The 12,683-nt window shown below is 33.1% G+C and overlaps 1 protein-coding gene across 4 annotated transcripts; it reads left to right on the forward strand.

Annotated features, from left to right (window-relative positions):
- The first annotated feature begins 619 nt into the window (after positions 1 to 619).
- LOC145074817 (protein argonaute 10-like) lies at positions 620 to 10,788 on the forward strand. Of its 4 annotated transcripts, none has more exons than XM_079021142.1 (22): positions 620 to 1,053; positions 1,307 to 1,846; positions 2,204 to 2,412; positions 2,835 to 2,984; positions 3,235 to 3,368; positions 3,494 to 3,603; positions 3,702 to 3,808; positions 4,070 to 4,208; positions 4,316 to 4,432; positions 5,369 to 5,476; positions 5,580 to 5,651; positions 5,804 to 5,926; positions 6,478 to 6,637; positions 6,702 to 6,823; positions 7,762 to 7,899; positions 8,033 to 8,175; positions 8,672 to 8,734; positions 8,991 to 9,054; positions 9,159 to 9,294; positions 9,382 to 9,455; positions 9,897 to 10,023; positions 10,482 to 10,788. In XM_079021142.1, the coding sequence occupies exons 2-22, from the start codon at positions 1,376 to 1,378 to the stop codon at positions 10,628 to 10,630; spliced, it is 2,916 nt and encodes a 971-aa protein (XP_078877268.1). In that variant the 5' UTR covers positions 620 to 1,053; positions 1,307 to 1,375; the 3' UTR covers positions 10,631 to 10,788. The 4 variants fall into 4 exon arrangements, with proteins under 4 accessions (XP_078877268.1, XP_078877267.1, XP_078877270.1 ...); XM_079021141.1 differs by having other exon boundaries at positions 1,310 to 1,846; XM_079021144.1 differs by lacking the exon at positions 620 to 1,053 and adding an exon at positions 1,194 to 1,215 and having other exon boundaries at positions 1,310 to 1,846.
- The last annotated feature ends 1,895 nt before the right edge of the window (positions 10,789 to 12,683 follow it).

Here is a 12,683-nt window from a genome sequence, read left to right on the forward strand (position 1 = left end):
CTCCTCAACATATATATATATATATATATATATATATATATATATATATATATATATATATATATATATATAAGGCCAAACCCAAAATACAAATAATCCAATACTAGATCAAAACACATGAGTTTTTCGGTCCAAGATACAATTAATCCTATATTATTTTTGGTCAAAATAATTAAAATAATAAATGCTTAGAAAAACAAAATATAAACTATATTTTTGACCCAACAAACTTACAAAACAAATATAAACCATATTTTTGACCCAATAAACTTACAAAACGCTTTGATGCCACCACAATGCGACATCACACAAGTTGTTAGTTTTATAGAAAAACCACATGCACCATTTGCGTAGTTTCATAGAATATAACTGGTTGCCGAACCAAAACAAAATAAAAACTTCAATGGCCCTAAAAAAAACTAAATGAGATAAAATAGTAGTTTCATAGAATATTTTAACTTGTTATTGTAACAATTATAACATCCAAAGCAACTGTAAATTATTTGTTAAAACTTAAAATATATTATGTCAACATTTGTGAAACGATAATGAATACGACATGGAAAGTGGAGAGGGAAAACATTGGAAGAGATGGGGTAATCAAAGCATGCGTCGAGAAATCTGCACAAGTGCCTGCAACTTCGAATTATTCTTATTTGGTGCATGATTGCTTTAAATTCTAATGATGGGTTTGCATTAACAATACATTCCTCCCAGTCCCACGCCCATCACCTCCACCATTGCTACATCCCCCGAGGTTAGTGCCACCATTCCTAGAAACCGCAGACACAAATCAAACAGAAGAAAGAGAGTTTGTGGGTTTTAGGAGGAGAGAGAAAAAGCGAGTCTCAAAGTGTATAAAATAAAGCTATTAAAGGTGGGGGAACCAGGCTCTCTTCAAGAACGCCTTTTACAGTCGATAAAGAAAGCACAAAAAGCAATTGCATGCGTGTTTATAAGATTCATCTTCTTCATCATCACTTGGTCTCAAGATTCAAGCTCTTTACTCCATCCTCCTCGTCCATGATGACTGATACCCATTTGTTTGATTAGGTAAGTTCCAGATCACTTTAAAACGTTTTTGTTTTCTTCTGTGTGTTGTTATTATATTTTCTTAACTGTTTCCGCTTGGATTTTTTCCCTTAAGTTCCTAGTTTGTGGGTGTTAGTGTTGCTATTACTCGATACGAAGCATCTAAGAGGATCTTTTTTCTTGGTTTCACTTTCTGATTCCCATTATTTTATTTTCATTTTTGGAATTTTGTTGTTCCTAAAGAGATTTTGTAACACTTCCTCTTGGTTTTCAGCAGGGGATGATTAACAGAAATATAAGAGGTTAAAAAGAAAAAAGATTCAGAGTCAAAAAAGAAGCAAGAATGCCCACAAGGCAAATCAAAGAAGGAGTGGAGCAACACCTTGTGGTGAAACCCAAATCGAATTTACAAAATCAGATGCACCCAGAAGCTGAAAAAAACCTGAAAACATTTCCGAGCGAAAATGGGAGATCCCCACCTTGTGCAGCTCATGAAAACCAGCATCATCAGCCACACAGGAACAAAGGAAGAAGAAGGGGAAGAGGTGGCAGGAAATCATCTGATCAAGAAAGCGGCATCTTTATGCGTCCAAATTCAAGGCCATGTACCCAGAAGGCGGCAGATCTACCAGAGTTTGATTGTAACAAAACTTCGAATTTGAATGAATCATCAGAAATGAGTAGTTTTCCTTGTTCAAGCAAGTCTTTAAGTTTTGCTCCTAGGCCAGGCTATGGTCAAACAGGGACAGTTTGTATGGTCAAGGCTAACCATTTTATGGCACAGTTACCAGATAAGGACTTGAACCAGTATGATGTAAGCTAGTTTCCTTTGATTCCTTTCTGTATGACTATAATTCATCTGCTTTTTATCTATTTCTTCTTCATCATGATATGATTTGGGGCCCTTTGCTGACACAAACGGTCTTTGTGGCATTATTTCAGTCTTTCCTTTCCTTTGTTTTAAGTAGAGCCCACTAATAAATAATAATAGAGTCTTAAAATCATCAATTCAATTCAAACAATTGTACTTTAACCACTGATCTTATTAAAGAAAAAAAAATGCCACCCATGTGCGTCCCCACCTGACGAAGACCAACCTTTGCTTATAGATTCTTAGTATTTTGTGAAAGTGGATTATATAATAGTATTATTTACACCCACACACCCACAGGTTAGCATACTTCCTGAAGTAACATCACGAGCTTTGAACAGAGCTATTATGGGAGAGTTGGTGAAACGATATAAAGAATCTGATTTGGGGACGAGGTTGCCTGCTTATGACGGGCGCAAGTGTTTATTTACTGCTGGTGAGCTGCCATTTGTCTGGAAGGAATTTAGGATCAAACTGGTGGACCAAGAGGATGGGATCAATAGTCCCAAGTAAGAATCACACATTTCTACTTTTTATATCAATTTCTTACTTTAATGGAAAATCAACATCAATGCTGCTTTTGGGTTTACAAAAACACATCTTAATCTCAGCAGCAGCAGCAGTAGTGTGTGTGGGTCACATGATGCGTTTGGTATAGGGCAGTGTGGCCCGCTTTATATTGATTTAGATCACATAATGCTCTGGGGCAGGGCCGTGTGGGCCCACTCAGTCAGAATAACTTTTTTTTTTTTTATTTTTTTTTATTTTTAAATTAAGTATGTAAAGAAAAGTCAACATAATATAGAAGGAAGTTGAGGTGGTCAACATTCCCATTGTTGTGCGCAAATAAATGGCAAAACAAACTTCCTGAGGCATGAAGTTTTTTATGCTGTTAATCATTTCGGTGTTTTTCTTTAATTTATTTTTTCAGAAGAGAGAGGGAGTACAAAGTGGTGATTAGATTCGTGGCACATGTAAATTTGCACCATTTAGGCGAATTTCTAGCTGGTAAACGAGCAGATGGTTCACAAGAAGCCCTCCAAATTCTAGACATAGTGTTGAGAGAGCTTTCCACGAAAAGGTAAGAACAGGTTTGTTTTGACTTTTGCTTTTGAAGGTGATCTATTTTTGGGGTAAATGCCAGGAATAGCAATTTATATATATATGGAGTATCATTTTTTTTATAAGATTAATTATACTTTGAAAAATCTACCCAATTGTTGCAATGTAATCCGGAGCAATTTTTAAAGTACAATGCCTTAAATTAATCCGACAAAAAGTGTAATTGAAGGAAATGAAAATAAGTTACGTTTACAATGACTACTGAATAGGTATTGTCCAGTGGGAAGGTCCTTTTTTTCTCCTAATATTCGGAAAGCGCAGCAGCTGGGAGAAGGCCTGGAGTCATGGTGTGGATTCTACCAAAGTATTCGACCTACTCAAATGGGATTGTCACTAAATATTGGTATGACAAAAAAAAAGTGTTGGACTATGACTTAAATTAATGTCCCCAAAAAGGGTGGGATCAATTTCTTGTCCGTAATTATAATTGGAAAATGGAAAGTTAGTTGTAATTTTTTGATTGTATAGATATGGCTTCAGCGGCTTTTATTGAGGCTCTCCCGGTAATAGATTTCGTAGCCCAGCTTCTTGGCAAAGATGTGCTATCGAGACCGCTCTCTGATTCTCACCATGTCAAGGTATTCCTTTTCTCTTTAATCTTGATTGTAGTAAACAAATTATGACTCACTTTTCTTGCATTTAATATACTATATATAAAAAAACAAACGTGTTGTAGATTAAAAAGGCTCTTAGAGGAGTGAAAGTTGAAGTGACTCACAGAGGGAGTGTACGAAGAAAATATCGAGTTTTTGGATTAACGTCGCAACCCACAAGAGAATTAGTGTAAGAATTTTTTTTTTCTCGTTATGTTCCGTACGGATAAAGTGTTGAAATCGATAAATGATGTGTGAATGGAGCACGTGTTGTATCGACAAATACTTTCTTTTTTTGGACTGAATGAACTGTCTGAACGAGACTAGATGGGTCAAGAAGTGATACTAAATATAAAATGACTGAGGGTAAATGACCGTTTTACCTTTTTGTCTAGAATTGATGCTGGATGAAGAAATTTACTAAACTTTTTTTATTTTTTTTTTTAAACAGATTCCCAATTGATGACAATGCAAACATGAAGTCTGTTGTTGAATACTTTCAAGAAATATATGGATTCACTATTCGGCTAACTCATCTCCCTTGCCTTCAAGTAGGAAACCAAAAGAAGGCCAACTATTTACCAATGGAGGTCAAGATCTGATTAGTTCATGCATGCAAGTTTTGACTATTTCTGTTGGTATACTTTACTTGACTTGACTACAGTATAAATTTACCTTTGAATTCTTTATTGGTTAGGCATGCAAAATTGTTGAAGGGCAACGATATACAAAAAGGTTAAATGAGAAACAAATTACAGCTTTATTGAAAGTTACCTGCCAGAGACCCAAGGATCGTGAAAATGATATATTGCAGGTTTATTTATTTATTTTTTATTTTTTATTCGTTAACTTTTCCAACTATTATTTTTGGCTTTTGGTTTCAAGAAAACTGTCTATGCAAAAGGAAGAAAAAACTTCATCTTGCAAAATAAGGGCCAAGTTTGAATATTTTTTAAGTTTACATGTCTATGATCTATCCGAAGTCGCTATAGTGGTTTACTTTTTGAACTTTTACAAGAACATTGCTTTTTTTTTTTTTCTTTTAAGTTTGGGGGATGAGAAATGAGTCATTATATTTCATGATCATATTTGGTTGGCATGTAAGAATGTTTTATAGTATATGTAAATAAAGTGTATAGTCTTAAATCTACAGTCTACTACTCTATAAAATATTTAGTTATGATTAGCCAATTGCTTATTTATAAAATTTAAAATCTAAACATATTGTAACTTCATTAAAATGATATAAGATTGTAATAAAAAAATGGACTTTATGGTTATTTAAAAAAAATAAAATTGTAATTTATTTTTTTTAATTTATGAATTGTCATTAATAATTACATAAATAAAAAATGGTTATATTACAAATTGTCATTACTTTCTATGATTGAATGAAAAAAAAAACAACCTTGTGTAAGGAATGGAAATTAATGAAATGAGAGGAATCAACCATTCCTTCAAGAAAAAGATGTGTGTCATTAATAATTCCGTACAGTTTTTCAATTCATTCCTTGTCATCAAATGAAGCAAACAACGTTGTTGGAATAAATTATTCTAGAATACCTAATTTTATTCTTAGCATTTTTCTATTCTTTGGTAGCGTTTTCTGTATATGCATTATTATATTTTGTTATCCGTCCTTTGCGTTCAAAAGTATGAACCTTTTGATATTATCCTTCATGCATTATATGGTAAACGATTGTAAACAAGATTTAGAAAATGTGATAATATTCTTTCTTATTGAATTCAGACAGTTCACCAAAATTCATACAACCAAGATCCTTATGCTAAGGAATTTGGTATCCGAATCAGCGAAAAGTTAGCATGTGTAGAGGCAAGAGTGCTACCTGCACCTTGGGTATGAATTTTGATTTTTATTTGTTTAATTAATTCATGTTTTTTATTTGGATAAATTGTTTCTTATTCTTCCAGCTTTTGTCCCAACAAATGCTTATATGCAGCTAAAATATCATGATGCTGGGAAAGAAAAGGATTGCTTGCCTCAAGTTGGTCAGTGGAATATGATGAACAAGGTATGTATTAAATTCGTTTTTGTAAATACATTCTATCAGTTGGGCCTGTTTATATATATATATATATATATATATATATATATATATATATATATATATATATATATATATATATGTCCTCCATCATTTTCTCATATCCACAACTTTTGCAGAAAGTGATTAACGGGATGACTGTTAGCCGGTGGGCATGCATAAACTTCTCTCCAAGTGTCAAAGAAAGTGTTGCTCGTGGATTCTGTAATGAATTGGCTCAAATGTGTCAAGAATCTGGCATGGTATATTTCAGTCTCTTTACATTTTAAATTATTAAATATCAAAATAAACTAAACATCTATGGATTGTAGCTTATTCCGGGGAAGGAAAAGTACACATTTTATCAATTTACCCACATAACTTTTCCTATACTTGATTATAAACCATTCTACCTTTTTGACAATTTATAAAATTCATTTTTTACTCAAAATACAAAGACCCACCACGTATTTTTGACAATTTTAGCCATTGAACGCTCAACTATTATCACAATAATCATTAAAATAATAGTTCTGTGACGAGATAGATATAACGGTGAAAGTAGGCGATGTGTGTTGAGAGATTGAGATGATTTTTTTTTTCAAAACCTGGTAATCAAGAAAACTTGTTTTTTTTTAGTTTGTCTAAAAAGTATAATGGTTTAATCACTAAGTAGCTAAATCGATAAAATGGTGAGGGTACTTTTCTGTATTTTTTCCTTTTATATTTTATGTGGTCAAACTTGTATTATTAACCTCTCTTCACTTACACTCATAAATAAGTAGATGATTATTTTACCCTAATTGTTCTACAGGAATTCAATCCAGACCCGGTGATACCAATTTATACAGCCAAACCTGAGCATGTTGAGAAAGCACTAAGGCATGTCTATCATGTCTCAATGAACAGGCTAAAAGGAAATGAATTGGAGCTTCTATTAGTCATCTTACCTGATAATAATGGATCCTTATATGGTATGCATTTATTCATTCTACTTATTGGTGAACCAATACTATAATTTATTTTTTTGTATTTAAGGTGATATAAAGCGGATATGTGAAACGGATCTCGGTTTGATATCTCAATGTTGTCTTACGAAATACGTGTTCAAGATTAGCAAGCAATACTTGGCGAATGTATCTTTGAAGATCAATGTTAAGGTACAAATCATATGATCCTATAGCCCTGTTTCTTATCTTTGAAGATCAGTGTTCTTTAAGTTTTTACCCCTAATATTTACCTGTACTAACAACATATTTGCATATCTTTAGCAATATGTAACTTGAAACTTGTAAAAGTACTTTATATTTTACTCAAAATAGCTATTTTTTTACCCATAACATAATAGCAACATAACCCGAGACCCGTGAGCAATTTACAACTTTCAAATTGCATATTGCTATTATTAGTTAAGAAAACACTCATATACAGCAATGTACTTATATATCTTTACCCATAATAGCAACGTACTTTCAACATGATTAATTAACAGTTTCAAGTTACATAACTACTTTTTCTATTATGTAAGCAATGGGACATAGCACAATTACCCTAATCTTGTAACTTCAATTCTTCTTCACATCTTAAGTTTTGTGTTTGTGGTTCGAAACCCTAACAAGAAAATGTAAGTACAATGTTATTATGGGTAAAAAAATAAATTACATTCCCTATATTGATATTGATAGCAAGACTAAACTACGTTGCTATGTCATGCAATATACCCCGCGGTATAAAAGTTAAAACAACTCATCTTTCAATCTATCTATCGCGTTTTCTCATGGGATTAGTTTACATTGGAAAACCAAGTATGATGGTTCAAAGATCCAGTTACTCAATCATTGGATAAGTCTTTTGTTTGATGATCGAAAAATATTTCAAAGAATATGACAGTACACCAAAATAATGAAACGAAATGAAAATAAATAAATAAATGATGGGCATTAAGTCAAAAGAAACACTCATATTATATATAGATATATATTGCTTACCCGATTAGGTTATATGTCACCATTAAGTAGTACATAAGAAAGATCACCTTAATGTGTATTCAGTAAGCATTATTGCAGACATATCTAACTAGTAGTAAATTGTGATGCAGATGGGTGGTAGAAACACAGTTCTTTTGGATGCTATTAGTTGCAGAATACCATTAGTGAGTGACATACCGACAATTATATTTGGAGCAGATGTCACTCACCCAGAAAATGGAGAAGACTCTAGCCCCTCAATAGCTGCTGTGAGTCTTGACCACCACACACACACACACACACACACACACACACATATATATATATATATATATATATATATATATATATTACCCCTGTGTCTAGAAGTGATGCTGAATAGAAAAAGAGTGTAAACTGTAGGTAGTAGCTTCCCAGGATTGGCCTGAAGTGACAAAATATGCGGGATTGGTTTGTGCTCAAGCTCATAGACAGGAACTTATTCAAGATTTGTACAAAACATGGCAAGATCCTGTTCGTGGAACTGTCAGTGGTGGCATGATCAGGTAAATGTCACTATTCACTATTCACTAACCTAAATTAATATATCTTTACTATCTTATAAAACAAATCCCATTATTTCTAAAAATAGATTGAATAAAATAATAATATTTTTTTAAGACGTCCAAATCATTAAGCTAATTGTACAACTAATCACTAATAAAATAATATTAAAATTTAAACAAACCCCTATAAATCTTCTCTTCCAAGGTTTTGACCAGATCTTTTTTCATCCAAATAAATACTCAACACCCTATAATTTGGTCATTTCATGAATTTTCTTTATTTTTAATATGACATGTTTCCTAAAACAAACTAATGATTGAATTGAAAATAATCATTCTCCATTGAAAAGAAATTAATTGTCGAAACAAACTATTTGTCGTCCGCCGCTTTGCGCGGGTAAACGGCTAGTATATATATATATATATATATATATATATATATATATATATATATATATATATATATGTTATGTTTATATGTTGATTGTTCATGCAGGGATCTTCTAGTTTCTTTCCGCAAGGCAACAGGACAGAAACCGCTACGGATCTTATTTTACAGGTAACCAAAACTTTTCTTCCATCACAAAAAAATTTCTTTGCAATGCTGTTTGGATAAATCATTGATACTTGAGAAAAAAACAATAAATGAGGGAAAATTTTGTATGATATAATGGGTAAAGCCTCTTTTTTCCATTGAGTCATTTTTTTATCAAGTCATAGAATATAGGTCATTTTGTCAAGTATTTTTCATACATTGTTTATGAAAAAAATGAAACAGCAATCACATTCTTTGTGATGTTTTGAAATTTGAACAGGGACGGAGTGAGCGAAGGGCAATTTTATCAAGTGTTACTGTATGAATTGGATGCTATTCGTAAGGTCGGTGTATACATATTTTCTCTTTAAACCAATAATAGCAATGTACTTTACTGCAAACATAATATCAATATTGTAACTAACTTAGGGTTAATTTATGACTACAGGCTTGTGCATCTTTAGAACCAAATTACCAACCACCAGTGACTTTTATTGTTGTGCAAAAACGTCACCATACACGATTATTTGCAAACAATCATAGGGACCGTAGCACCACAGACAAGAGTGGAAATATTTTACCCGGTAAATTGCCTGTTTAAGTAAATTTTTTTTTTAGAATATTTGAATAATCTTTATTATTTACTCCTTTTCATTCTACTTATTCTTCAGGTACTGTTGTTGATACCAAAATTTGTCATCCAACAGAGTTTGATTTTTATCTCTGCAGCCATGCCGGTATTCAGGTCAACTACTTTCTTCTGTTTCGAGTAATTAACATTTGGATACATTCCTCTACTTTTTGCTCGTTATGAAAAGGGCGAAATATATGTAATTTCACCAACTTATCCTCAAATTTTTTTTTCTCTGGTGATTAAAACACTATACTTATTTTAACCATGAAACAAAGTATTTCTCCCGGTCATCTGATTTTGTTATCTGGGTAAAATACAGAAAAAAAAATTATGTATGCTCATCATTTTATCAGTTTAGCCACGGAACTATTATTATTATAGCATTCATACAAAAACAATAACCTTGGCTAGCTGTCTCATTCCCTTTCTGAAAACTGGTAATCGGGAAAAATAGTCTTTATAAAATGCTGAAAGTAGCAGTTTTTTCTTGATAAATGCCAAGCGACAATTCAAGTCGATAACTGTGTTTTTTTTTCTTCAATAATGTGTCAGGGGACAAGTCGACCTGCTCATTACCATGTTCTGTGGGATGAGAACAATTTCACTGCAGACGGGATTCAGTCGTTGACAAACAATCTTTGTTATACATATGCAAGATGCACACGCTCTGTATCTATAGGTACGTTTTAGAGTAATGGTTTGCAAATTTCATCCCATTCACATTAATTACCCTTGTTTCCGTTCCAATCCAATCACTATCAGTATAATAAAGCCCTGTGTTAGAAACAGAGACATGGCCTTTAAGATTGAGAGGGCTAATAGCAATATACTTTACTCTCACTTGTCACTGGTCACTAGTCACTACCAATATATTATCAGTAGTGGACCATAATAGCAATGTACCTAGATATAAAATGTAAGTATGTCGCTGTAACAAAATGCTAATAGGTTTCTATTGTTGGGAAAAAAAACAAAGTTACTAATATGGACAAAGAGATACAAGTACATTGCTATTATGGGTAAAAAAAAAAAAAGTATATGGCCAACATTTGGGAGGTAAATGATCACAAAGGCAACATATTTGGCTAGATTGGCAAAAAGAGTAAAGTGTGTTTGGTTTGGTCATTGGTGATGCAGTTCCGCCAGCATACTATGCACATTTAGCTGCCTTTCGGGCAAGGTTCTATGTTGAACCAGAAATGCAGGAAAATGGGACAAAGGGAACTGGTGTCAGACCCTTGCCTGCCCTCAAGGACAATGTGAAAAGAGTAATGTTTTATTGTTAGCAAGGATTCTTCATATAGGGCTCTGCTGTGCTGTTTTCTTTGTATGTAGTATAATAGATAGCTTGGTCTAAGAAAAAAGGCATCATCGCTTGCTTGCTTGTATTATATTTTTTTTATATGGATGGTTGATGCAATTTGAGAACGTCATGTTTAGTCTACCAAGATTCTGGTTAACTGTCACGAGAGTCTCAGTGTTAACTATGTGTATGTCCGTGATGGCGTGATCCTTCTCCCAAAAATTGTAGGAACTGCCAAGGGTTTGAATCTCAGGATCCAATGTGGTTGAGCTTCTTGTGGCATTCATTTTTATGCCAACCATCTACTACGATGTTTTACAAGTGTGTAAAAAAAGTTCTGAAGCCGATCCAAAAGTCATAGGATCAAACCATTAACCATATTGCCCCTTGGATGTTCTTTGGGGTGAGCTGGTAAGGTGGATGCTGGAAGATTATCCAATTTTATGTTAAAGATGTCTGTTGGCAATGAAAAATGATTAAAGAAATGGCTAAAGTACAAAAGTGAACTATATATATATATATATATATATATATATATATATATATATATATATATATATATCACAAAATAACTATCATTGCAGAAAATATATGAAAATGACCAATGTCTTTAAAGAGGATACACGTATTTGCAAATTGAAGTCCAATGCTCCCCACATATATAAACTTAATTTTATTGTTTTTGACCAATTTAGCCAATTATATTATTAGAATAATTGGAATTATATTGTTAGAATAATTGGAACGGATACATTCTAATTTGAGAACGTCATGATCATAAAAAAGATTAAGAACACAAAGATGTAAATAAGATCACGATTTTATTACAGAGTAAAAGAACACTTTGGTACGAGTAGGGAACTATTCACGCAAAAGATACTCTTTCTACTAACTAACTTTCGTATATATAGGCCTGAGGGGAGAGTCAGATTGCAATACGTTAAGTCAACAGCTAAGCTGCGAACCTAAACATAAACAAATATGTGAAATACAAAACATCTCATCTCACATACAAAAGTGAAGACTGACAATACAAAGTAAAGTGCGGACACAATCGCATATAAAACTTGACACAACATAAAATCCAAAATCTAACAATCTCCCCCTTTGTGTCATGTTGCGAATGTTGCCTTCGTTTCTTCTCATCAAACACCATGGGAATCGTCTTCAGTAAAACCGTATAAACCATCACCAACCATCTTATCATATCCGAAACACATTTCACATCACTTGAATCATTTAACTTGCAAACTTCAGTTTGTGACAAAACATTGGTGAGAGATGTTGGATACAAGTATTTGTCTTGTAAAAACATCATGCAGTTTCACATCACCCCATTATCTGATGTTTTGTAAAACACTCCCCATGACTCTTTCTGAATAAATCCAACCTTAAGACTTCCCAGTCCTTCAGGTGGTAGGAATGGTTTCAAAATTGGTTTCAACACCTTTGAGATCTCTATATCCATCTTTAAAATTTCCTGAGTGTAGCCTCTTATCACTCTTCACAAAATTTGAAAGATATGCTCATGCTTCACAGGATCTCTAGCAACAATATTGAGAAGTACTATCCAATCATATGGATTCACCATCGGAAGATCAACTAGAGTAAAAATAAAAACCTCACGATTCACGCCTCTACACCCTTTAAAAGTGATGTTCACAAAACCTTTTGCTTAAAAAGGTTTTCCAACTTTTAGACCTGAAATTCTTTTTAGGCTCCAAATCTCAAACTGTGTTCTTTACCGCTTGGCATAAAATTGAATAATGTTTTATTCACTGTTGCGTTTCCTAAAGGAAAATCTACGACTTTATCTAAGCTCTAAAACACAAAAGGCTTTTGTAGTCATTGGGAAATCCAATTGACAATCAGGATTATTCTTTACCGAGAAGGAAGTGATTGGTTCCAACCAAAAAGGTTCACTTTCTTAATAACTTCTTTCTCCATGCGCTCAACAGTCCATCCAAGAAATAAAGCTCTTTCTGATGCTTCAATCTCTACATCAGATTGCTTTTCAGCATCTTGTTGATCAAGAG

Source organism: Lactuca serriola, chromosome 9 (assembly GCF_051521515.1).
Source record: "Lactuca serriola cultivar US96UC23 chromosome 9, Lser_US96UC23_V15, whole genome shotgun sequence".
In the NCBI taxonomy this organism is placed as follows: domain Eukaryota; kingdom Viridiplantae; phylum Streptophyta; class Magnoliopsida; order Asterales; family Asteraceae; genus Lactuca; species Lactuca serriola.